Source organism: Salvelinus fontinalis, chromosome 33, assembly GCF_029448725.1.
Source record: "Salvelinus fontinalis isolate EN_2023a chromosome 33, ASM2944872v1, whole genome shotgun sequence".
In the NCBI taxonomy this organism is placed as follows: Eukaryota; Metazoa; Chordata; class Actinopteri; order Salmoniformes; family Salmonidae; genus Salvelinus; species Salvelinus fontinalis.
The window spans coordinates 28702090-28729328 of record NC_074697.1 but is presented as its reverse complement, the minus strand read 5'-3'; the positions used below and the strand labels follow the sequence as shown (position 1 = coordinate 28729328).

The following is a 27239-nucleotide window of genomic DNA, read 5'->3' as shown; positions in this document are numbered from 1 at the left end:
TTCTATTTCACATATTTTGAAATGGGAAAGACAAGCTTATTTGTTAGTACAGTATCTCCCTTGGTTTATTCCAAGATGACTATATTATTCATCTATTCCCCAATCAGCGTCCACCTTTCCCCTCAGTGTCTGTTCAGTGTTCTACTCCTTACTGAGAATCTCTCATAGAGCTGGTAGGTGAGCAGAGGGTTGGGCAGCTCTCTAAAGTACAGTTTACAGAGGGACCCTACGGAGTGGATATCCCGTTTGAAAACATCTCTACTGAGGTCTGGGATCTCCTCCGAGTCAAACTCATGTCTGGGGAAACAGATGAGAGAAGACACTGGTTAACACTCAACATCAGACCATCACATAGAATCAACACTGTATAAGTCCATAAGCAGTACTGACATGATGATTGAATTTCTTCATTGTTTTCCAGGATGATATACATTATTTGATGTTAAGAAGTGAAGCAGGGACTTACCTCAGTTTCTGGATGTTGGAGGAGATCCCAGAGAGTCTGTACATCCCGTCCACGACACCATGTCTCTCAATGAACTCAGTACAGCATTTTATCACCTGGGGGACTGGAGAAAGGAGAGGAGAAAGGGCCGTCAACAAAGTAACATCCAAGAGATTTTAACAACAAAGACCGAGAAGACTACCTTTCTCTATACAGTGCTAATTATAGAGAGAAAAGGCTGCTGGGAGACTGACCATCATGTTCTGAGTTGAGGAGGTGTTCCCCCAGGTCACAGCCAAACACCCTCTCCCTGAGGATCCCACGCTGCCTCAGCTTCTGGGGGGGTGGACGGGACTTCATGAAGCTCCTCAGGAATGTCACCAGCTTCCCATGCTTCTTACACACTGATGGACACACTGAATGAATATACATTTTGTTTTTGGGTTGTAAATAAAACATTCAATAGATGTGCATTTGAATCCCAGTGGATAACACATGAAAGTAAGAATAAAAACACTTATTCCCAAAGAGTCAACCAATACAACCCTGTTACACACACACACACGCCAGACTCACCTAATGTTTTCAGTACATACTTTAAGAGTCAACTCCAGTCAGCTATACATGAATCATAGGGAAGAGGGAGGACAGAGTATTGTTGCTGTAAAACAGGTCACAGTACCTGGTTTTGGCACAGAGCTGGACACACAGGGGGGAACCCTGTCACTGATCAGCTCCACACAGTCACAGGGGAAGAAGCCAACCTGCACAGAGAGAAACAGAAGGAGGAATAGTAACACTCTCCTGCGCTCTATAATGCACCAGATATGATCTAAGGAAGAGTAAGTGATAGTAACCTCCATGTACAGTAGGGTGTGGGATGCAGAAAATGAGTCACTAGTATGAAGGGACAGACAGAGCTGTTTGAGTCACAGACTTATTTGAGGTGTTTTACCTGAAAACCATGTTTCCCTCTCCACCAGCCAGTGTCCTCTTTAGGAGGCATGTCAATGACTGACACAATGTCCCCTACCTAGAACAGGGTCAACACAGAAAAGACAAATGAGAGTATAGCAGTTTGAGTGGGTTTAAAATCAACAACCACGGCAGAATGTATCCCCATATCTCCCCACTGTTCCCTAAACTCCTCCCCTTTCCTGTCCAATGACAAGATGCACAGAGGTGTCACCTCAAAGGTCAGCTCGTCTGTGGCCTGGGCAATGTAGCGTTTGATAACGTGGGCCGCGGCGATGGCAGGAACATTGATGGAGGACTCCTCAGCTACCAGCATGCGGTTGCCCTTGTTATCAATCTGAGAGACAAAACACAGGTTGACGAAGTCTACAAAATACTCAACATTATGGAGTTCAGCATAGATATGAGATCAATTACTAGAATGAAACATTTAATTGTGCATGAAGTCTAATTGAATAAACAAGTTATCCTGTTGATCTGAGGAGTGAGTAAGATAAACATGAGTAGCTCACCTCCATCCATGTCAGCACTGGACCACAGTTGATCTTGTTGTCAGCGATGGCTGAGAGATGGGACAGGTAGGCTGCCAACATCTTGGTTATTTCCTACGGAGATTAGAATCAGCAGCAATGAGTTAGGTTGAATGCAAGCCAGGGTAGAAAATGTAATGTAACTATTGCTGTGTAAGTGTCCCTAATGGCACCCTATTCCCTAAGTAGTCCACTAGCTTAGACCAGTTTCCTTTGCACAGGTCAAAAGTAGTGCACTACTTAGGGAATGGGGTGTCATTTGGGATACATATGGTCTCAATCATAGCAGATAGTAAAATATTCCCAGTTAGTCCTGTTGACTGACTCCTACCTCTACTGTGTCCTTCAGAGAGTCAAAGCGAGGCAGCTCATTGAGTTTGGAGAAGCGTCGGTCATAGATACAAAGGTGGAGGTGTTTGTCTAGCACACGGAAGTCTTCATAGGAGCGCTTCACCAACCAGCTCCGACTCTGAGACACAGAGACAAGAGTGAGCCTGAAATGAGACCAGACTGAGAAAAACATTGAAGGAATCTAGGATAAAGATACTGTACACAAAGGCATCAGCCTGTCTCAAACCTCTCCTCCTGGAACCCCAGACATTCCATGTATTTGATCTAGTCCAGAGCTAGCACACCTGATTCCACTTGTTAACTAAACGTCAAGCCCTTGACTACTTGAATCAGTTGTGCTAGTTCAGGGCTACAACAACATTTGTTAAATGTCTGGGAGTCCCTGAGGAAAGGGTGAGAAGCACTGGATTATCCTACCCCCTTAGATATGAATATCATGCTTCAGTTAAATGTTCCAGATTTTTCTATGGGTCAGAAACTAGGGCCTAGCCCTCAAGCTCCATTATACCTGGCAGCAGATCTGAACCAGGAAGAGTGGCTCCTTGGAGTCCAGACCAGCCTTCTGCCCCTCAGTTTGCTCCTCTGCAAAGGACAGCTGCAGGGGAATGGGTACAGAGAGATTAAAATAGTGAGGGACACCACACTCTAAATAATGTAGGAGTTTAATACAGCAACCTCTTTCTGTTTCTGAACTAGTGTGAAAGTAGAACATACACCAAATTCATGTTCGGTCACTTAGCCAACTCTTCAAACTCTATCAATAATGAACAGTAAACCAAACTGGGTAATACTATCATGGTAAGAAATGGGTATGGTTTTTCATGAAGGGAAACATCTAGATAATACATAGTCTTAAAAAAAAAAAAAGAAGAGGCCCCTTTAATAAATGGGTTGTTGGAGGTCCTTTGGTCTTGAGAGTTGCTGACTTCACACACAATAAGGAAAGAACTCTTGGGAGGTTAAGAAAGTGTGAATGTGCATTTTCAACATTGACCCCTTGACATATGTTTTCAACCCAAAATATAAGCAGTATATGAATAATACATAAGCAATTGAAAACCCCTTCAGCGTTTGAGAGGCTATGGAAATGTACCAAAAATCCTTGTCAAATTCCCTCCATCCCTCCCATAGAACTCCATAACATCCTACACCAAGAGGAGATCAAAGCCTCAGGAATAGTTAGGGGAATAAATTGATATCAAATACAGGCAAAACTTCAAAAGTGCTGCGAGGCAGGGGAGGTTTTGGTTATTTATAACTAATCTAGATACCCAACACAATATGACCTAGTTACCCATCACTGTTCAATAACATGGTAAACCACAGCTCCTCCCTACACATACAGAGAGGATTTCAAATATAAGCATGAGTCAATGAGTGAATTAAACAATAACATTAACTATGGTCATATGGATGGAAAGATGGACTGTAAGCATGATAAGACAACAAACATGAATCAATGATTACTAACAATATGTCAAGAGGATGTCTGGATAGAAAAACAGTCACAGTCATTTAACACTGAAAACTAATCTGAGTAAATGTAGTGCATGTCTTATGTTTTGTTTAAGCTCTTTCCATCCACTAACTCTTTTTACCAACGCATTTCAGCCAAGCAACTAATACTGACAACCTCACACGGCGCAGCACAAATCCCTAAATAGAAACATGCCTTCAGTCATTTACTATTAATACACACATCTGGACCCAGAGACATAAATGAAGACAACCGCATACCGGTACCTGCCAACGCAGACTCTTTACTGGTCCTCAGCTATTAAGTCACTTTATAAGACAACTGGATGTCTTTAAGACAGCGTTCAACTGCAGTTCTGTGTCTCCAGATAGAAGTCACTGGGCTGAACCCATAGCTGCCTACCACAGATGCTGGTTGCTTTCATCTGTCCCAGAGGTTAAATCCCCTTCAGCCTGTCCTTCGCCACAAGGTGGAACCACAACATGTTTTCACTGTTCAATTAGACCACAAGAGCAGAGAATAGAAATAGGGGAAGCATCCCGCTGTTTCTCTCTCCCTCCCATCCCTTCCTCTCAATCTCCCTCCCACTCTCCCTCTACCTTTCGTCATCCTCTCGTGACAAAGGAGCTCTACAGTATATAGGCTAAACCAGAGCAGTTAGCACACGCCCATATGTAACCCTGACACACAGAGACAGAGGTGCAGGAGGACACAGACCACCAAGGCATCTCCATTTCAAAATTGTGCTTCTGTAGAGAATGGAAGTAATCTTGGGCAGAATCAGCCGAGTATGCTGTATGTGTTTCAGAGGCTGCTGTCCTCATGTTGCCATTCTGTCTGAGACCTGATCGGTCATATTCCTGATGGTCCTGTGTGTGAGTTCGAGAACAAGCATATGAGTCATGAGACCCACCATAGGGATAATGTTATGACACTCCCTCTAATCTGTCAGCCCACTTCCTCTCAGGGTGAAGTCAGCACATAAATTATATCATGACAGCTGTTTTAGGTCCAATGCAGCTGTTTTTATCTCAATGTCAAATACTTTCTGGGAAACAATTAAGCAGTGTTGTAGTACTCGAGTCCAGGACAGGTGACTCGACCATTGGTGGCTCTAACTCGCCTTCCCGTGACTTGTATTTGCACTTTGACTGGATAGGATACTATGATAAGCAACAATGGGTGCGCAGAGCAGCGAGGGTTCTGTTCTCTAGCAATGGAAGGACACGCTAAACCAGCAAGCGGTGAGTGTGGACAGGCAGGCAGGCTCCGCTGTGGCTCCGATCATACACATCACGCAAGCGACTCTTGCTCCTCCGTAACCACCAGTCACCAACCTACTGTTTAGCTTTGCATGGTTAAGAAACAAACTGCTATACAATATTGAAAACAATGGTATTGAGTTTAAAAGTAAAACAGTAAAGCTATTGTCTCCCTCACTCTCCCCTTCAGTATTGAAAAGTTTAAAAAGTTCCACTTTCTCCAGTCTCCCTTTAGTTTTCACTCCGGAATAAAACCACCTACACAAATATCAGTGGGTGGGCATCCCGAGTGGCACAGCGGTCTACATCACTGCATTGTAGTGCTAGCTGCACCACTACAGATCCTGGTTCGATCCCAGGCTAAGTCGCAACCATGTGCGACCAGGAGACCCATGAAGCGGCACACAATTGGTCCAGCATCGTCCAGTTTAGGGGAAGGTTTGGCCGGCCAGGTTGTCCTTGTCCCATCGCGCTCTAGCAACTCCTGTTGTGGGCAGGGCGCAACGCACGCTGACACTGGAGTCCGTACGGGAGTTGCAGCGATAGGACAAGACGAACTACCAATTGGGGTAAAAAATTATTATAATTAAAAAATAAATATCAGTGGGTGATTACAAAAAAGTAGCAAATAATAATCCAGCCAATTCCGTTAGAGACCATTCATCTGTTCCAAACGTGACTACTGATTTGACTTTACTATTGAACATTATATTAAAACAAAATGTGAGAGTCTTTATGAAGGACTTATTTGTTTCATAGGCTAGTTTAAACTCAGCAAAAAACGAAACATCCTCTCACTGTCAACTGCGTTTATTTTCCGCAAACTTAACATAAAATAAATAAATATTTGATTTAACATAAGATTCAACAACTGAGACAAACGAAACAAGTTCCACAGAGATGTGACTAACAGAAATTGAATAATGTATCCCTGAACAAAGGGGGGGGGTCAAAATCAAAAGTAACAATCAGTTTCTGGTGGGGCCACCAGCTGCATTAAGTCCTGCAGTGCATCTCCTCCTCATGGACTGCACCAGATTTGCGAGTTCTTGCTGTGAGATGTTACCCCACTCTTACCACCAAGGCACCTGCAAGTTCCCGCACATTTCTGGGGGGAATGGCCATAGCCCTCACCCTCCGATTCAACATATCCCAGAAGTGCTCAATGGGATTGAGATCCAGGCTCTTTGCTGGCCAACACTGACATTCCTGTCTTGCAGGAAATCAGCCATACTGCTCGTTCTGTGCGTGGTGGCATTGACCTGCTGGAGGGTCATGTCAGGATGAGCCTGCAGGAAGGGTACCACATGAGGGAGGAGGATGTCTTCCCTGTAACGCACAGCGTTGAGACTGAGCTTGTTGTCATTGCAGGCAGTCTGATGAGGCTGTGACACTCCGCCCCAGACCATGACGGACCGCTCCACCTCCAAATCGATCCCGCTCCAGAGTACAGGCCTCGGTGTAACGCTCATGCCTTCGACGATAAACGCGAATCCGACCATCACCCCTGGTGAGACAAAACCGCGATTTGTCAGTGAAGAGCACTTTTTGCCAGTCCTGTCTGGTCCAGCGGCAACGTTGTTGCAGGTGATGTCTGGTGAGGATCTGCCTTAGGCTGGACTGGGGGTTTGTAGGCCTGTTGTAAGGCAGATCCTCACCAGACATCACCGGCAACAACGTTGCCTATGGGTACAAACCCCCAGTCCAGCCTCTCTCAGCCTATTGCGGACAGTCTGAGCACTGATTAAGGGATTGTGCGTTCCTGGTGTAACTCGGGCAGTTGTTGTTGCCATCCTGTACCTGTCCCGCATGTGTGATGTTCGGATGTACCGATCCTGTGCAGGTGTTGTTACACGTGGTCTGCCACTGCGAGGACCATCAGCTGTCCATCCTGTCTCCCTGTAGAGCTGTCTTAGGCATCTCACAGTACGGACATTGCAATTTATTGCCCTGGCCACATCTGCAGGCCTCATGCCTCCTTGCAGCATGCATAAGGCACATTCACGCAGATGAGCAGAGACCCTGGGCATCTTTCTTTTGGTGTTTTTCAGAGTCAGTAGAAAGGCCTCTTTAGTGTCCTAAATTTTCATAACTATGACCTTAATTACCTACCGTCTGTAAGCAGTTAGTGTCTTAACGACAGTTCCACAGGTGCATGCTCATTAATTGTTTATGATTCATTGAACAAGCATGGGAACGAATTTACGAATTATCTCTGAGTTTATATTGCAGGCAATTATGACCATTGTGCAACAGGGAGGAAAATCTTTGCGTTACTTCAATGCTCACATTAAAATCTTCCCGCCAGCCTGCCACTAGTTGCTTTTGGGCAGATATCTTCAACTAAATCCGAGCCAAATAAATACAGCCACGAATCTAGCAACAAACGAGCATTAAGCCAGCAATAAAAAATAAATAAAAACAGCAGTAACCAAAATATCAAATTTGTTAAAGAACGCTGAATAATTATTTTTGCTTTCAAAAGTTTTGTTTATGTGCACATGAACCAATATTACAAAATGTTGTATTTTTGTTAAACTCAGACCCATTGACTCAGTCTTGAGCACGTGGACCAGGACTCACCCACTAGGACTACCCATAGACTGGTGACTTTACCATTGGTGATTCGGACTCGACTCGGACTTAGCCAAAAGGTCTCGTGACTCAACCTCAGGGGACTGGTGACTCGACTGAGACAAGAGGTTTAATGACTCGACTACAAAACAGATAAACAATCAGTAACGTTACTTATTTAAAATAAATCAAAAGTAGCAAAAATAACTTCTTTGCAAAGAGCAATTTCTCAAGCAAGAATTTTGCTAGGACTGTCTGGGAGTGGTCTGAGTAGGGAGGGGAAAACTGAAAACTAGCTGTTATTGGCAGAGAGGTTTGGAACTCTTTCTTATTGGTCTATTAACTAATTTACCGCCCGGTGAGCCCCACCAAAACAGGCAAATATTTCAGGCAGTCTTTTCAAACAGCTCTTCCACTAAAAGGGAATAATTATTATTTACAGTTTTACAGTATTATTCCAACCTCAGAATGTGGAAATATATTTAAAGAATATATTTAAAAAACACTGAAGAAGATAATTACGCACTTTTGACTGCACTGGGCCTTGAAGAAAACAGTTAAGCATGGGAAAGCGATACCTAGTCAGTTGTACAACTTCATTCATTCAACTGAAATGTGTCTTGCACATTTAACTCAACCCCTCTGAAATCAGAGAGGTGCGGAGGGCTGCCTTAAATCGACATCCACGTCTTTGGCGCCCGGGGAAGTGTTAACTGCCTCGATCAGGGGCGGATCATGTTTTTAACTTGTCAGCTCAGGGATTTGATCCAGCAATCTTTTGGTTACTGGGTCAACGCTCCTACCCGCCAGGCTATCTGTCGGCCCCCAGGCTACCTGTGTGTCTGTGTGTGTGTGTAGAGTGCATTCGGAAAGTATTCAGACCCCTTGACCTTGTCCACATTTTGTTACGTTACAGCCTTATTCTAAAATTAATTAAATATTCCCCCCCCCCCTCATTAAATCTACTCCCAATCACTCATGACAAAGCAAAAACAGCTTTTTAGAACATTTTGAAAAACTTAAAATAACATTTTCATATGTATTCAGACCCTTTACTCAGTTCTAAGTTGCTGCCAAAGGTGCTTCGATTACAGCCTTGAGTTGTCTTGGGTATGACACTTGGTACACCTGTATTTGGGGAGTTTCTCCCATTCTTCTCTGCAGATCCTCTCAAGCCCTGTCAGGTTGGATGGAGAGAGTCACTGCACAGCTATTTTCAGGTCTCTCCAGAGATATTCGATCGGGTTCAAGTTCGGGCTCTGGCTGGGCCACTCAAAGACATTCAGAGACTTGTCCCGAAGCCACTCATGCGTTGTCTTGTCTGTGTGCTTCTGGTTGTTGTCCTGCTGGAAGGTGAACCTTTGCCCCAGTCTGAAGTCCTGAGCAGGTTTCCATCAAGGATCTCTTTTTGCTACGTTCATCTTTCCCTGGCGCTAAAAACATCCCCGCAGCATGTTGCCACCACCATAGGAATGGTGCACAGGTTTCCTCCAGACGAGACACTTGGCATTCAGGCCAAAGAGCTCAATCTTGGTTTCATCAGACCAGAGAATCTTGTTTCTCATGGTCTGAGAGTATTTTAGGTGCCTTTGGCAAACTCCAAGCAGGCTGTCATATGCCTTTTACTGAAGAGTGGCTTCTGTCTGGCCACTCTACCATAAAGGCCTGATCGGTGGAGTGCTGCAGAGATGGTTGTCCTTCTGGAAGGTTCTCCCATCTCCACAGAGGAACTCTGGAGCTCTGTCAGAGTGACCATCAGGTTCTTGGTCAGCTCTCTGACCAGCTCCCTCCTCCGAGTGCTCAGTTTGGCCAGGCGGCAAGCTCTAGGAAGAGTCTTGGTGGTTCCAAACGTCTTCCATTTAAGGATGGAGGATACTCTGTTCTTGGGGACCTTCAATGACGCAGGAATTGTTTGGTACCCTTCCCCAGATCAGAGCCTCGACACAATCCTGTCTCGGCTCCACGCAAGATCTCACCCCGTGGGGTCAAAATGATCACAAGAACGGTGAGCAAAAATCCCAGAACCACACTGGGGGACCTAGTGATTGACCTGCAGAGAGCTGGGAACAAAGTAACAAAGCCTACCATCAGTAACACACTACGCCGCCAGGGACTCAAATCCTGCAGTGCCAGACGTGTCTCCCTGCTTAAGCCAGTACATGTCCAGGCCCGTCTGAAGTTTGCTAGAGAGCATTTGGATGATCCAGAAGAAGATTGGGAGAATGTCATATGGTCAGATGAAACCAAAATATAACTTTTTGGTAAAAACTCAACTCGTCGTGTTTGGAGGACAAAGAATGCTGAGTTGCATCCAAAGATAACCATACCTACTGTGAAGCATGGGGGTGGAAACATCATGCTTTCAGACTGTTTTTCTGCAAAGGGACCAGGACGACTGATCCGTGTAAAGGAAAGAATGAATGGGGCCATGTATCGTGAGATTTTGAATGAAAACCTCCTTCCATTAGCAAGGGCATTGAAGATTAAACGTGGCTGGGTCTTTCAGCATGACAATGATCCCAAACACACCGCCCGGGCAACGAAGGAGTGGCTTCGTAAGAAGCATTTCAAGGTCCTGGAGTGGCCTAGCAGCCAGTCTCCAGATCTCAACCCCATAGAAAATCTTTGGAGGGAGTTGAAAGTCCGTGTTGCCCAGCAACAGCCCCAAAACATCACTGCTCTAGAGGAGATCTGTATGGAGGAATGGGCCAAAATTCCAGCATCAGTGTGAAAACCTTGTGAAGACTTACAGAAAACGTTTGACCTCTGTCATTGCCAACAAAGGGTATATAACAAAGTATTGAGATTAAGTATTTGGTCAATAACAAAAGTTTTTTTCCACCATAATTTGCAAATAAATTCATAAAAAACATCCTACAAATAATACAATTCTCATTTTGTCTGTCATAGTTGAAGTGTACTTATGATGAAAATTACAGGCCTCTCATCTTTTTAAGTGGGAGAACTTGCACAATTGGTGGCTGACTAAATACTTTTTTGCCCCACTGTATACATACACACACACACACACACACACACACACAGGTATGTGCCTTTCCAAATCATGACCAAACTTTTGAATTTACCACAGGTGGACACCAACAAAGTCATAGAAACATCAAGGAGGATCAATGATACTAGGACACAACTGAGCTAAATTTCAAGTCTCATAGCAAAGGGTCTGAATACTTACGTAAATATGTTTTTTTGGCAAACATTTCTAAAACCCTGTTTTCACTTTGCCATAATGCGGTATTGTGTCTAGATTGATGAGAAATATACAGTTCAAGTCAGAAGTTTACATACACCTTAGCCAAATACATTTAAACTCAGTTTTTCCACAATTCCTGACATTTAATCCTAGTGAAAATTCCCTGTCTTAGGATAGGATCACCACTTTATTTTAAGAATGTGAAATGTCAGAATAATAGGAGAGAGAATTATTTATTTCAGCTTTTATTTCTTTCATCACATTCCCAGTGGCTCAGAAGTTTACATACACTCAATTAGTATTTGGTAGCAATGCCTTTAAATCGTTTAACTTGGGTCAAACGTTTCAGATAGCCTTCCACAAGCTTCCCGCAATAAGTTGGGTCAATTTTGGCCCATTCCTCCTGACATAGCTGGTGTCACTGAGTCAGGTTTGTAGGCCTCCTTGCTCGCACACGCGTTTCAGTTCTGCCCACAAATTTTCTATAGGATTGAGGTCAGGGCTTTGTGATGGCCACTCCAATACCGTGACTTTGTTGTCCTTAAGCCATTTTGCCACAACTTTGGAAGTATGCTTGGGGTCATTGTCCATTTGGAAGACCCATTTGTGACCAAGCTTTAACTTCCTGACTGTCTTGAGATGTTGCTTCAATATATCCACATAAATTTCCTCCCTCATGATGCCATCTATTTTGTGAAGTGCAACAGTCCCTCCTGCAGCAAAGCACCCCCACAACATGATGCTGCCACCCCCGTGCTTCACGGTTGGGATGGTGTTCTTCGGCTTGCAAGCCTCCCCCTTTGTCCTCCAAACGTAACGATGGTCATTATGGCTATTATTTCATTAGACCAGAGGACATTTCTCCAAAAAGTCTTTGTCCCCATGTGCAGTTGCAAACCATAGTCTAGCTTTTTTATGGCGGTTTAGAGCAGTAGGTTCTTCCTTGCTCGGCGGCCTTTCAGGTTACATCGATATAGGACTCGTTTTACTGTGGATAGAGATACTTTTGTACCCGTTTCCTCCATCTTCACAAGGTTCTTTGCTGTTGTTCTGGGATTGATTTGCACTTTTCGCACCAAAGTGTGTTCATCTCTAGGAGACAGAACGCGTCTTCTTCCTGAGCGGTATGACAGCTGCGTGGTCCCATGGTGTTTATACTTGCGTACTATTGTTTGTACAGTTGAACGGGGTACCTTCATGCATTTGGAAATTGCTTCCAAGGATGAACCAGACTTGTGGAGGTCTTACAATTGTTTTGAGGCACTGAGTTTGAAGGTAGAACTTGAAATACATCCACAGGTACACATCCAATTGACTCAAATGATGTCAATTAGCCTATCAGAAGCTTCTAAAGCCATAATATCATTTTCTGGAATTTTCCAAGCTGTTTAAAAGGCACAGTCAACTTAGTGTTTGTAAACTTCTGACCCACTGGAATTGTGATACAGTTAATTATAAGTGAAATAATCTGTCTGTAAACATGTCTGAAAAATTACTTGTGTCATGAACAAAGTAGATGTCCTAATCGACTGGCCAAAACAATAGTTCGTTAACAAGAAATTTGCGAAGTGGTTGAAAAACTAGTTAATGACTAACATAAGTGTATGTAAACTTCCAACTTCAACTGTATATATTTTTTATCCATTTTAGAATAAGGCTGTAACATAAAATGTGGAAAAGGTCAAGGGGTCTGAATACTTTCCAAATGCACTGTGTGTATGTGTGGTCTGTACTAAAAGTGTCAGTGAGGCATGGTTGGTCTCTCCCTAGTGATATTTCTCTCACAGCACATCTCCCCCTGTAGGAAGATCAAGGTCACAGACAGATTTCTGTTCAGCAGCTACGCCCCAGTCACACATCTAATGTATCACAGCTGCCACAACTACAATAGGTCAGCTATTATATAGTTGCAATGCACTGTGCTAGAGCTCCCATCAGCTCACACACGTCCCTTAGCATACATTTAATAGCTTGCTGGTCATGTTATGTTATACCACGCTGCGAACATAGCAATTCACTGACACCCTCTCAACAGTAAAAGCAAAGATGGTTTAGTATGATGACATGTAGAAACTGCTTCCCCAATAGAAATCCCAGATCACGCTTGTAGGCGATGTCATGGCAACTGTAACGTAGACGCTGGGAGTCGAGAAGCAGATGGTAAGTTTAATATAACAAAGAACAATGCAAGGTGCACGTAATGATGGTTGCCAGGACCAGTGGTTAGTAATCCGGCTCCAGCTGCAGGACGACGCAGGTGCAGAGGGACAGCCCTGAGGACAAGTAGCAGGCCAGACGGCGAAGATGGACATTACAGATTATGTTGGGATCCAGAATGTCCTCCACCGTAACCTAACACCGCTCCTCTGGGCAGTACCCCTCCCAGATCACTAGTTGCTGGAGCCGACCCCCACGACTTCGGGAGTCCAGTAGGGATCTGACGGCATAGGTGGGACCTTCCTCAACGTCCAGGAGGGGGCCGAGGCGTGCTGTGGGGGACAGCATCAGCCAGGGGACCAGAAACCAACAGCCTGATAAGGAAAACATGAAAAAGTGACATCCTCCAGACCACTGCGGTGGTGGTCTGGCTGCTCCTTCTGACGGTGGACGGTGCGCTGGAGTCTCACATGAGTCTCGCTCCACACTTCTTATGCGGGGCTGAACCAATTATCCGCCGCAGGAGTTTTGATCTAGCCCGAGGTCCACGGAGCCTGGGTAAGCTGAAAATCCAGAACACACTGCAACGAACGAAGTCAGCCCGGTGGAGGAGTGACTTAACGAATTCTGGGCGTACTCCGCCCATGGAAGGAATTGGGCCCACTCTCCCTGCCGGTCCTGGCAGTGACTCCTCAGGAACATCCCCAGCTCCTGGTTCATCCTCTCCACCTGCCCGTTAGACTGAGGCCTATACCTGGAAGTGGAGGCTGACCGTGACCCAGAGCTTCTCCATAATGGCTCTCCATACTCGTGATGTGAATTGGGGGCCACAGTCGGAAACGATGTCCTCCGGAAGGCCATAATGCCGGAAGACCTGATGGAATACTGCCTCAGCGACCTAGAGAGCAGTAGGAAGATCAGAATGGAATGAAACAACATGATTTGGAAAATCTATCCACAACCACACAAGATGACGCTGACAGACATGGTCGCATCGCTTCAGGTCCTTAGAAAACTATGCAGTTCTTTGTTTTTTATGTATTATTTTATCTATTATTTCTTACATTGTTAGCCCAGAAAAACTCAAGTGTTATTACATACAGCCCGGAAGAATTATAGGATATAAAAGCGATGTCAACTTACCAACATTACAACCAGGAATATGTCTTTCCTGAAGCGGATCTTTTGTTCGGACCTCCACCCTAGACATGGGATCTTATCCCAGAGGCCGACCCAAAACAACGCGGTCGCCGCAGGAGAGGCAGACGGAGCGGCCTACTGGTCAGACTCAGAAGGCGAGCACACCCTCCACCGCTTCTGAGCACATTACTCGCTAACGTCCAATCTCTAGATAACAAGGTGGACGAAATTAGGGCACGAGTAATGATTTATGCCAGGTGCGTGTAATGATTGATGCCAGGACCGGTGGTTAGTAAACCGGCGACGTCGAACACCGGAGGGGAGAGGCGGGAGTAGACATGACCGCGAGATTGGCTAGCTAAACTCATGTGCATAAATATGTAAATCAGGTCTAACGGTCATCTCGAACCGAACTGCGCATGTGCACGCAGTCAAATAAAAAGGCACTTCTTTGATAAAAATGAAACAAAAATGAAAACGTGCCAGTATGTCACTTTCACTAGGTTGGAGTAATAACATGTTCAGCTACTAAGACTTTGGCTCAAATCTAGGTTGTGCCTTTAGATTGTGAAAAAATTACCAACTTCGGAATAATTTTTTACTTTTCTAACTCCAAACGCCGGTCTGGTCTGCCATGTCTGCTTCCTATTCCTTCCCGTAAGTCTCGCAATGCTGGGCCTCTGGGTTTAGAAACTGTGTTAAAGCATCAGTGTGTGAATGAGTAGATGACTACTGCTCTCTGCTAGCAAGCCAACAAAATTACATAGGAATTATGCAGACAATAAACAGCCACTTTCACAAATGAGTGAGTAACCACTTCCGCTTGACTGATTCGAATTATCACCACAGGCACAAATAAAAACCTCAACCATCTGAAATCTGTGCTGACTGTAATGGCGATGAATCTTCAGTTAAAGTGTCAGCAAAAATGACCCTTAGGGCCATCCTAAAATGACCACCTGATGAGGCTATGGGTTGATATCACAGCTGCAAGCTAAGCAAACAAAGCAACATCTTAAACAATTAAATGTTCTTACATTCTCCAGTGATGCACATAACTGCTCTCTCCTGCCACCTCCTGGAAGTTGAAAGCTGCCACAGTTCATGCTCTGTACTACAGTAGTACTGACCGGCTGTGGATGCTCCCACAGTAACACTGTCTGTCCAGAAAACCCCTATTTCTCTGGTTGATATCATCACTTTAATCCAACTAGTACTGAGGATTACAGGTTTATCCTGAGCTGAGCAGATCAGAGAGGAATGAATGCTATTTAGTGGATTAACATACACAGACACTGGATGAAAAATTCATAAACAGCATTTAAATATACTGATGTATTGGATTCCATGTTGCTGACTGCTGTATCACTTATCCAATTTTATTTATAAATTAAAGGGATACTTCGGGATTTTGGCAATGAGGCCCTTTATCTACTTCCCCAGGGTCAGATGAACTAGTGGATACCATTTTGATGTCACTGTGTCCAGTATGAAGGAAGTTAGCTTTATTTTTGCAAGCCAATGCTTACTAGTGTTAGTGCAATGACTGGAAGTCTATGGGTATCTGCAAGCATGCCAAAATCCCAACGCATCCCTTTAAGTACATAATGAATGAGAATTTAAATTCCAATTTCCCATATTTGGAAAAAGTACAGATGGAATGGGGGTGGGGCAGGGACAGGATGACCTAAAATAATTAGAACAAACTGCTGATGGAATGGCTTGGTTCCATTAAGGGAATTAGGTATTTTGTGGAACAATTCACCATGATGTCCAGTTTTGATCTAATGCTTGGCGTTAAAGAAACCCTGACAATCTCCCTCTGTACTCAATGCAGTAACTCACAGGATCTGCTGGTGATCTCGTTAAGGTCTGGTAGTGACATTTTTATTTCCCTCTGCCCAGTAAATGACACTGTTTCCTCATATTTGTAGTTCAGGTATGTTCAACTCTGTATGTAAATGGCCTCTATGTAGCCCAGAGTAATACCATTGTGTTTGATGAACACATGAACTTGAGCCAAGCACAATTACCAAACTACCAGCAACAAATTACTTCTGTTCTCTAAAGAATGTATGAGTGTTCAGTTCTGGGCCGGGTCTCACCTGCACAGTGCCAAAGTCAACGGTCTCATAGTGGAAGTGGGCACACTCAGCCAGCCTGGGAAAATGACCTCTGGGGAACGTCAGCCTGTAATACAGCAGCATCACCTCATCAGTATTCTACTGGCTGATACACTGAGGTGCAGAGAGAGCGAAAGAGAGAAAAGAGAAGGAGAGAGAAGAGCAGAGAGAGAAAAGGGAGAGAAAGAAGAAAAGAGGAGAGCGAAAGAGAGGAGAAAGAAAGGAGAGAGAAAGAGAAGAACGGAAAGAAAGAGCAGAGAGAGAAAGAGGAGAAATGAGAGGAAGAGAAAAAAGAAAGAGCGGAGAGAGAAAGAGAGAGCGGAGAGAGAAAGAGGAGAGAAGAAAGAGCGAAGAGAAAGAGCGAAGAGAGAAAGTGAGAGCGAAGAGAGAAAGTGAGAGCGAAGAGAGAAAGTGAGAGCGAAGAGAGAAAGTGAGAGCGAAGAGAGAAAGTGAGAGCGAAGAGAGAAAGTGAGAGCGAAGAGAGAAAGTGAGAGCGAAGAGAGAAAGTGAGAGCGAAGAGAGAGAGTGAGAGCGAAGAGAGAGAGTGAGAGCGAAGAGAGAGAGTGAGAGCGAAGAGAGAGAGTGAGAGCGAAGAGAGAAAGTGAGAGCGAAGAGAGAAAGTGAGAGCGGACAGAGAAAGTGAGAGCGGACAGAGAAAGTGAGAGCGGACAGAGAAAGTGAGAGCGGACAGAGAAAGTGAGAGCGGACAGAGAAAGAGAGCGGACAGAGAAAGAGAGCGGACAGAGAAAGAGAGCAGAGAGAGAAAGAGAGCAGAGAGAGAAAGAGAGCAGAGAGAGAAAGAGAGCAGAGAGAGAAAGAGAGCAGAGAGAGAAAGAGAGCAGAGAGAGAAAGAGAGCAGAGAGAGAAAGAGAGCAGAGAGAGAAAGAGAAGAGAAAGAGAGAAAAAGCAAAGAAAAAGAGCAAAGAAAGAGCGAGAGATAAGAAAGAGAGAGCGCAGAAAGAGAGCGAGAAAGAGCGAGAAGGAGAGAAAGAGAAAGTAGAGAAGAGAAAGAAGAGAAAGAAGAGAAGGAAAGGAGAAAAGGAGTGAAAAAGAGCAGAGAGAAAGAGCAGAGAGAAAGAGCAGAGAGAAAGAGCAGAGCGAGAAAGAGAGGAGAGAGAAAGAGCGGAGAAAGAGAAGAAAGAGCGGAGAGAGAGAAGAAAGAGCGGAGAGAGAAAGAGAGAGCGGAGAGAGAAAGAGAGAGCGGAGAGAGAAAGAGAGAGCGGAGAGAGAAAGAGAGAGCAGAGAGAGAAAGAGAGAGCAGAGAGAGAAAGAGAGAGCAGAGAGATAGAGCAGAGCGAGAAAGAGAGGAGAGAGAAAGAGAGAGCAGAGAGAAAAAGAGAGAACGAGCAAAGAAAGAGCGAGAGATAAGAAAGAGAGGAGAGAAGAAAGACGAGAAAGAGAGAAAGAGCAAAGAAAAAGAGCAAAGGAAGAGCGAGAGATAAGAAAGAGAGAGCGCAGAAAGAGAGCGAGAAAGAGCGAGAAGGAGAGAAAGAAAGGAGAGAAAGAGAAAGTAGAGAAGGGAAAGGAAAGAAGAGAGAAGGAAAGGAGAAAAGGAGTGAAAAAGAGCAGAGAAATAGCGCGAGAGAAGAGAAGAAAGAGAGGCGAGAAAGGAGAGAGAAAGTGCAGAGAGAGAAAGAGCGGAGAGAGAAAGAGAGGAGAGAGAAAGAGAAGAAAGAGCGGAGAGAAAGAGCGGAGAGAAAGAGAAGAAAGAGCGGAGAGAAAGAGCGGAGAGAGAGAGCGGAGAAAAAGAGAAGAAAGAGCGGAAAGAAAGAGCGGAGAGAAAGAGTAGAAAGAGCGAAAAGAAAGAGCGGAGAGAAAGATTTCATTTTACTGCCCTGATTTAGAGGTCCGTTTTACAGCCCATAATAGCCTGTTTCCGTGGGGACAGGAGCACCTACTTCTTCACGTTTTTGACCTTCATGCTGGCTGTGCTGACGCAGGAACGCAGGGTGGGCTCAGGCTCAACAGGAAACTCTGTGAGCTCATCCTTCTGTACCTGCCAATCAACACACAATACTCAATATCTGCCAATCAACACACACAATACTCAACATTCCTGAAGCGTAAACCAATTACAAGATGGTCAAACCTATACTAGCAGTATCTATAAGACTACATAGTAGTAGAGTTAAGAGACTGCTATTCCCAGGTAACAGTGCTCTTATCAGACCTCATCTAGCGATAAAAGACCGTACCATGGCAGTTGTGCTCCCTTGTGGGGACTTATCTGTTGGAGTAGTGCTCTTGTATGGATCAGGCTGGTTCTTGTCTTCATCTGGTGTAATACACAGTGACATGGCCCTACACAGGCAGAGGGAGGGAAGGACCGAGAGAGACAGGAAGAATCCAAATCCATAAATACATTATATTTGACATACTTTAAATAAAGAAAAATGTCCATGGGGTTCCACCAGAGGGAGCCAGCGAGATAGACCGATGTATTCACATTATGTTTGGGGATCGAATCAAATCAAATCAAATCATGACACTGCACCAGCGGCCCAGAAAACTGTGGTATTTACATCCTTGTTATTCTGGTGGTAACAAATAACATCACACAGTCTCAAATGGCTACTGACTGGTACAGAAAGCTCCAGAGTATAGCCTAGCCTACATACAGTAAAACACATCCTGGGCCCACCAGGGATTGCCTCACAAAACCTGCAGCTGAAATCTGAGTCAGTGTGCTAGGCAGAGGAAGAAAAATCCTTTCAGCCCAACTTTTCTCAGGTACAATGAAGAAGAGTGGATCCCTGAGATGTCTCCTTCCTTCCTGGGCTCAGACATGAGATCTGCTGATAAGGACAAGAACACTGGCACTGAAAGAATGAGCTCATCTCATCTGCTGGAGATCTGTGATGAAATTAGAGCCATCCTATACTCTCTAGGCCTGGTAGTTTTGCAGAATACTTACAGTAGATAGAGAAGATATCATGTGTGTCATCACAACCCTTTACAATGGGATGATATAGCATAGCCATCTCTAATGTCTTTAGAATTCCTCTCGCTATCACTCTCTTCCTCCCTGTCAATCCCTCCCATACACATAACACATGCCCGTACAATCACCCACACACACGTCTCCTTTACATTTATGGGTGTGATATCTGCAGAGTCCTGGTCAGCTGACATAGCACCGGTTCAGTGTGGCGCGTGAGAGAGTAGCTCACCCCTCAAGGACGTCACCACTTCCTGGTTTTCCCTGGGGTCCTGAGGCAGCATTCCCGATCACCGCGGCAACCCCACAGCCAGCCTCCATCATACTGCAAGTCGAGAGAGACAGAGAGACTTAGCTGGGAAGCTGCCAGACATTAACCCACTCTTAGCTGCAGCTTGTTCTCTCTAGAATCATTTCACGCCTTTTAACAAATGAATGGTTAATGAGTCTACAGTAAGAAAGACATTCAGTAAACAAGTAAATACCCACTTCTTACACACTAAAATTGTTTCATTCAAACAGGTAATATTGAGAAAAAACATTTTTTAAACAATATGGAATCCATCCATACTGCAGGCAGAGTAAAGCACTGGGACTTGTATGACTGTTTGCAGGGGCGAAAATCTGATATCAACTTTGGAGGGGACAATTACATGACATTTTCTCAAGAGCAATTCCTGAGGGGGACACCAAAAGTAGTGCTGTAACACAACCTACGTGTTAATATGTTAAATGTATATTGAGGAACCATAATCACTACTACTGGATAATTGATAGGTACAGTAGTTAACTGAAGGGTTGTCCCAACTTGTTCAAATGTTTAAATCATTATAATACTAATAATAATAATAGTTATAGCAGTGTTCCTTATCAGTCCAGTATGTATGCAGGTATTTGTACTTACAACCAGCAATACCAAGAAAGGCCAGTAGGTGACAATAGTACTGTACACTGTATGGGTGCAGTTTTCGTAAATACAATGAACATGGTGTGATCTCGTCTAAAATAATCTCCATTGAGAACCATCACAAAGTTGGTCTCCACTGGCCTGAGTCTACTACAATAGTTTTACAAGAACAAAAAGACACAAGTACAGTTCTAAAAGCAAAATAAGGACTTCAATGAATAACCCAAATAAATCAAACAAAATATCCTTCAGTCAGTGGCTCAACTCCTCAAACAGCAGCTATGTCACACAAAGTATGCAATTTTAAATAAAATAACATTAAATAAATAATCAGTAAGTGTACTGTCATGTACTAAAAACTACTAAACAAAAGAACAAATATCATACTATACACCAGGGGTTCTCAAACAGGGGTCCATGGTGTAATTGAAAGGGGTCCGTGAAATCAAAAAGTGTAATGAACGTATTCAGTACCACAAGGTTTCCAGTAACTTTACATATAATATGGTGGAGGTCCCTGAGGACCGCTCAAAACCTTGCCTGCCTTGCCTCAAAATATGCAGGGGTTCCAGTGCCCCAAAAAAGGTTGAGAACCACTGCTATACACATTACTGAACAAAAGAACTGAACATATGTTTGCGGGTTTCAATGGATCCAACAAATTACTGGCAGATATTTTCCCTCTTGAGGCTGTCCAGCCTGTCTTTATGTACATTACAGACAACTGCGTCGTTCAGTCTCTCTTGGCCCATGCTAGCCCGTAGCCAAGTCTTCAACCTGCGGAGTGCAGTGAAACTCCTCTCAGCCTCACATGAAGACACTGGCACCACAAACAAAATCTGATCAGCACCTCAACTTGGTCAAACAACCCCCGCACATCCACTGGAAGCCTCCTGAGGACCTCTGCTGCCTCTCCACTGCTGCTACAGGGGTATTTGTTGTGAAAGAGAGGGATCTGCACTGAAAGAGAATCTATGTTCAGCTCTGGGTACTGATCTAGAGACTCATCCAACTCCCCCGTGAGAAGCGCTCTTTCCAACTTTTGCAGGACGTTTAGACTGTCCTGGTCAAAACGGTCGCCAAACTGAACCTCCACACCATCCAACACTTAAAAAAAATTCTGCCCTATAGTGATCCACTGCTTTGCCAGCAAATCATCTTGAATGTGTCTCAATGGATTCAATAGAGTCAATCAATGTTGTTGCTTTCTCATACAGTCAAAGGTAGCTTTCGTCATTTCTCTTGCCCCTAAGAGATGACCGCACACACTCGACTGCAGCCTGTATACCAGAGACAGTCTGAGTTTTCTTCTGCAGTGAAATGTTTTGACATTCAAGCTCTCCAAGAACAGCAGAGGCAAGTGTGAGGCCCAACACAGTCTTGCCTTTGCTGAAGTGCTCGAATAAGCCACTGGCAGTTGAAGCTGTCTTGGATGCAGATTTTGCCATCTTCTCTAGGCTGCTTAGTACCTGCTCATACTGCCCTAGCACAGCTCTAATAGCAGTATTCGTACAGTCCACCTTGTTGGACATAGGGGTTTCAGGGTGGTCAGATGTGTATCTTTGGACGTGACAATTGATTCAAACATGCTCTTAAACTTTCCTGACTGGCCATAGAGGACATCTAACTGATGGACCCAAGAAAGGGAATCCCGGATCAGTGGGGCAGCTGAGCAGCCAGCCTGTGTAATCAGATTTACTGTGTTCTCCACAATGTACATAGAGGGCTAATGGCTGCTGCCTCCTCACAATTGCCTGTGCACCTGTGTATTTCCCTGCCATGTTTGAGGCACCATCGTAACTCTACCCACGTAAGCCAGACATGGGCAAATTGAGCCTCAACAACACATCAATTGCCACTTTCGCAATGCCCTCGCCTGTTGTCTCCGACACCCTGTATTAGAGGTTGACCGATTAATCGGGGCCGATTTCAAGTTTTCATAACAATCGTAAATCGGTATTTTTGGGCGCTGATTTGCGTTTTTGTTTTGTTTTTTTGTTACACCTTTATTTAATCTTTATTTAACTAGGCAAGTCAGTTAAGAACACATTCTTATTTTCAATGTCGGCCTAGGAACGTTCTGCCTCGGGGGGCAGAACGACAGATTTTTAACCTTGTCAGCTCGGGGGATCCAATCTTGCAACCTTACAGTTAACTAGTCCAATGCTCTAACACCTGATTACATTGCACTCCATGAGGAGCCTGCCTGTTGGCGAATGCAGTAAGCTAAGGTAAGTTGCTAGCTAGCATTAAACTTATCTTATAAATACAATCAATCCATGACTGTCATTGCTCCAATGTGTACTTAACCATAAACATCAATGCCTTTCTTAAAATCAATACACAAGTATATATTGCATATGCCTGCATATTTAGCTAATAGAAATCCAGGTTAGCAGGCAATATTAACCAGGTGAAATTGTGTCATTTCTCTTGCGTTCATTGCATGCAGAGTCAGGGTATATGCAACAGTTTGGGCCGCCTGGCTCTTTGCGAACTAATTTGCCAGAATTTTACGTAATTATGACAACATTGAAGGTTGTGCAATGTAACAGGAATATTTAGACTCGTGGATGCCACCCGTTAGATAAAATACGGAACGGAATAAACGTTTTGTTTCGAGGTGATAGTTTCCGGATTAGTCAAAGGTTTATGGTTTATAGAGAAATAGTCGACGCGTTATAATTCCTGTAATAACTTGCGGCTGAATTTGAAAGGGGTTCCTTCGTTATTTTACCGTTCATGTCTTCCATAGAGAATGTCTTGATCTACTTCAAATAAGGTCTGTGTTTCGTGCAGGCTTAAACCGCCTCGACGTTTTGATACCCGTGTAAATCTCACTAGGATAAGGTAACGTTTGTCAACATATTTTCATAAATCCACTCTACAAATGTTTTTATCTTCGCTTATATTTAGCCAATATTGATCAGAGTTACCTTGTCCTATGGATATCTACACAGTTATAAAATTGGCACGGTGATGTAAGCCTACACGAAACACAGACCTTATTTTAAGTGAATCTAAAAATATCCTATGGAATAAATGAAGGAACCGCTTTTCAGATTTTGCTAGGTGTCATGGGAATTATGACTCGCACTTTGGTTGTCAATTCTTACCATGCCCATTATTAACATAGGATTTCCTGCATATAGAAATTAAGGTTTTTGTTTTCAACATTCATCACAGGTAACTTAAACTCTATTTTTATTCAAGCAGTTGAGTATTTGTCTCCTAAGCAGACTCTTCAGTATCATTGTCACTTCAGAGCTGTGTGCGTATTTATGTATTATATTAAGTTAAAATAAAACACTCTCCTGTTCAGCACCAGAGACATCTTGAGTACCATCAACAATTACTGAAAATTGTACAATCAGAAGAGACCTAATCTCAGCTGGAATGGCTCGAATGACTGTATTGGCCATGACGTTCAGAATTTCATTCCGGCTTTGGGGCCTTTGTACATTGTGGTACGCTCTGTTAACCACTTCAGTAAAATGGGATCATCCTCTTCTGCCCTAAGTTTCAAAAGCTGGTATAAATTCCCACTGTCATCCGTGTGGCCTCTAAAGGCTTGTCAGTTTTGATGTGCTGTGAATTTTTCAATGGCTTTTCTCCAGTTCCTAAATCCTGCACTAATAAAGGCAGCAGCATCTGCTCTTTGGCCAAAAGATGGCTGGCTTGAAAACCCTTGGCTCCAGTGAAAACACAACACTCCTTTTATTGATGGATTATAATGTAGCCAGGGGAAATCGCGAAACCATCTCTCTTGAAACGTCACCACTCTGTTGGCAAGAGTTTGCGGTTCTATAAATTGTGGGTGTGGCTGATATAGTTTTGTACCATCACTGAGGTAACTGGACAATGCTGTGCCACTCTCCCCTATACTGGTGCTGCTGGCAACAAGGGTGACACCTGGTCCTGCCGTGGCTGTGACATTGTTCTCTGAAGTCTCTCTCCCTGGCTCTTTCCCTTTCACCACCCTCACTGACTCACAGTCTGTCTCCTAGAAAATAAATAAGGTGTTTGCCGTACTCGTAACTACCGGTACCCAAAACTACACAATTAAATCACAACAGCAATACCATTGCCGTAAACAAATCTTAGTTCAGTCACCAGTTTAAGTTGAGAGTGGTGGTATCCATGGCATTTTCCAATTATGTCCCTATTTTACAAAAAAAAAATTGAGAACCTTTCATAATGTTGCCAAACAAAGAATCAAACTTACCTGAGACTGTCTCTGCCAGTCTGTCCCTGCATATCTGTCCCCAACTCTGCTGTATGTGTTTCATCTGTTGCCTGCTCTGCCTAATGACATCATTGTGAAACATTTCCATTAGCATTTCACTTCTTTCTTATGAACATTTTATCAAATAGTCTTTGAGATATTAGGCTACTAGGGTTCTTACTTTGCGTTTTGGTGTATTGAAAAATACTCTGATGTCCGTCTTTTTTCTGCCATTTTCTACCTGGCTGGCTGGCTAAAACACACACACAGTGTGTAGGTTATTTACAGTAGGAGATGGGCTTCTATCATCTTATCTTCTATCATTCTATATGTGCTTCGATCTAAAAGGTAGCTAGCACATGTGAAACGGATTGCAGTGACAAGAGTTGACAGCTGTATGAGTTCACCATTTACACAACATATGCTGCAACCTTTCGTAATTTTAATATAGTTTGTTTCATATTGGCTGGCTTACAACAATAGCTGAATTTGCAAAGCTAGCGAGCACCAATTCCGTTTCTGTGGTGTTTGCTATAATCTTTGCTACCTGGTTAAATAAAGGTGAAATAAAATAAATTCACTAGCGACAATTTAGCTTTTGCAACGAGACCATTAAATATATTTAAGACAATGGTAGAAGAGAGCGTAGTTCTGTTCTGTTCAGTTTGGACTTGTTTATCGCTAACCTTATCACAGGGACTTTGAAGCACTCCAGCTGCATGCTGATCTTGGAATAAACTGACGATAGCAAAGATTCCATCTTTGACGACGCCACATAAATGGAATAGGTACTAGCTAGCTTGATGGTTAATGTTTACTTTAGTTTGCGTGCTAGCTCTGCAAATTCAGCTAGTGTGTGTGTGAACCCTGCCAACATAAAACAAACATTGCTATGGCCGATTGACTAGATAGTGCACCTAACTGACGTGAGGTTTGAGTGCCTTTCACACAGTAGATACGAGCTCTCTTTTACCTTGCCAGCTAAGGAACTGGCAGTGGATCAAACCACTGTGAGGAAAAGGGCGGGGGTCGCAATCTTTTGAAACTTAAAAACGCGCTATTAAGTGTCTATAATCAGCCTAAGTGCTTTCATTGCGTATTATTAATATTATTGAAATTACATAGTTATGTTAACAGTGATATATTGGGGGGGGGGGGGACAAATCATATATTTTTCGTGTCCCCCCCGGGATTTTTGCCTATGTGTGTTTGGAATGGTCCTGAAAGGCAGAAACAAACCCTTCATGATGAGTGTTGTTGTGAAGATAGTGTTGTGACAGCCCCCATGAGGAGTGTTGTGACAGCACCCATGATCCATCATCCCTAATACAGCTCTTTATATACAGTCAACAAATAAAAGGAATGCTCTGACAGAGCAAAACACCTCCACACAGCCTTCCAAATCTTTCCATAACTAGCCCTCATGAAAGGCAACGCTGGGAGCTGAACTCACATCTGGTACAATATTAGGCAAACACAGTGCAGTGGTAACCAACCAACCCTGGTCCTGGAGTGCTACGGTATGTGCATTGTGCACTCAAAGTACCTCGGAGTCGGTACACCTCAGCATTAAAACTCCCCAGCAAACCAATACTGAGGTAGTAAAGCAGGAGTTTTCCTCTTCTCCAAATCAGAAGCTGTAATGATGACCATAGGAGATGTTTGGAGTAAGGAGTAGTAGCTAAATAGATACATCAGGCCAGCCATTACATTACAGGGTAGTATTTTCCCCAAGAGAGCAGGCAGAGGGAGGCAGCCCATTGGCCCATAGACACAGAGTGGTGCTCACTAATGACAGAGTTCCACACAGCCCTCTGACTCAGAAATGTGACCAGCCAGAGACCCAGGCCAAACCGGACCCACAGATCTACTATATTCCACTGTACTCTCACTTCATCTTTCCAATGGCGGCTGTAGCCTTGCTATAGGATCTCCTATCAAACATTATGTGACAATTCTCTTCAAGGTTAGGAGAGTTTGTACACAAATTAAGCGGGAGACCGACACAAAATCACACCAGATGGAAATAACTAACAGGACAGCACCTGAATGTTTTTTCTCCAGCCTGGACCATTCCGGGCCGCAGGCGTGTTCGAGGATAGCAGGGTTCGGTACACAAATCAGGTTCTCGATAGATCAGGGTCCAAAACAGACAACAGGTAAGTCCAAGTCATACACAGTAAATCCAGCAGATATATTATCACTTTCTCTTTTCAATGGTTCACAGCTCCATGCTCTCCTTTCTTCCTGGTGTGGCTTGACCCCTTATATATGTGAGTCGGCCCCACCTTGCAAGCGTTCCCCTTGCTTCTGTGGATTGTAGTTTCTCTCTCTTTTGGGTCAGACATTTTGTGCTTTGTAGTTCCTTATCTGGCTAACCCTTAGTGAGAGGGCAGAGCCCGTTTATTAGTTCTGCCCTCACATATCTGCCATGTATCACTCGGCTCCCTTTGCCACAATTATTACAACAAATATGTACCTAATGAAGAGGATAGCATGATGACACAAAAAAACAATCAACAATTTATGTGAAGTCCCAAAGCTGTCCTGAATCTCTCCAGGGATAGGCTACATGATTTTGAAGATGAACTAAGTAATACAACAGTTTGCATGTACAGAATGTTTTTGCCATTCAGTATAGTCTGGCAATCTGTCACCCATCAGAATGTGTGGTCCAACTTTCTGTTCCTCCAGTAATCTTTTCAAAAGCTCTGTAGGTGACTGCATTGCATTTATTCTATGATCAATTGTAACATGCCTGACCTTGATGATTGTTCAGAATGGAGAATGTTTGTTCTCAGATAAGGGCATCCTGTGCTTCACATTGCTGCGTTGCAGATACACTCAGCACCGCCTTATGGCAACATGACAAGGTACATCCATTCATTTATCCATTAAATATCGATAACATGGCAAAGCTATAC

General features: G+C 43.8%; 1 protein-coding gene across 9 annotated transcripts in view; it reads right to left on the bottom strand.

The window, feature by feature from the left end:
* The window catches only part of LOC129831954 (rho GTPase-activating protein 32-like), a 49630-nt gene that overhangs the window by 9673 nt on the left and 12718 nt on the right, over window positions 1–27239 (bottom strand). For 2 of the 9 annotated variants that reach the window (XM_055895606.1, XM_055895612.1), the window contains exons 1-14: window positions 25002–25273; window positions 19416–19508; window positions 18441–18546; window positions 18144–18241; window positions 16228–16312; window positions 2810–2896; window positions 2282–2419; window positions 1933–2025; window positions 1635–1757; window positions 1401–1478; window positions 1128–1209; window positions 700–861; window positions 467–569; window positions 153–297 (exon numbers count right to left, since the gene is read on the bottom strand). In XM_055895606.1, the coding sequence (XP_055751581.1) occupies window positions 153–297; window positions 467–569; window positions 700–861; window positions 1128–1209; window positions 1401–1478; window positions 1635–1757; window positions 1933–2025; window positions 2282–2419; window positions 2810–2896; window positions 16228–16312; window positions 18144–18241; window positions 18441–18546; window positions 19416–19508; window positions 25002–25075 (1467 nt within the window). In that variant the 5' untranslated portion in view covers window positions 25076–25273. The other 7 variants (XM_055895609.1, XM_055895610.1, XM_055895613.1 and 4 more) reach the window with 7 other exon arrangements.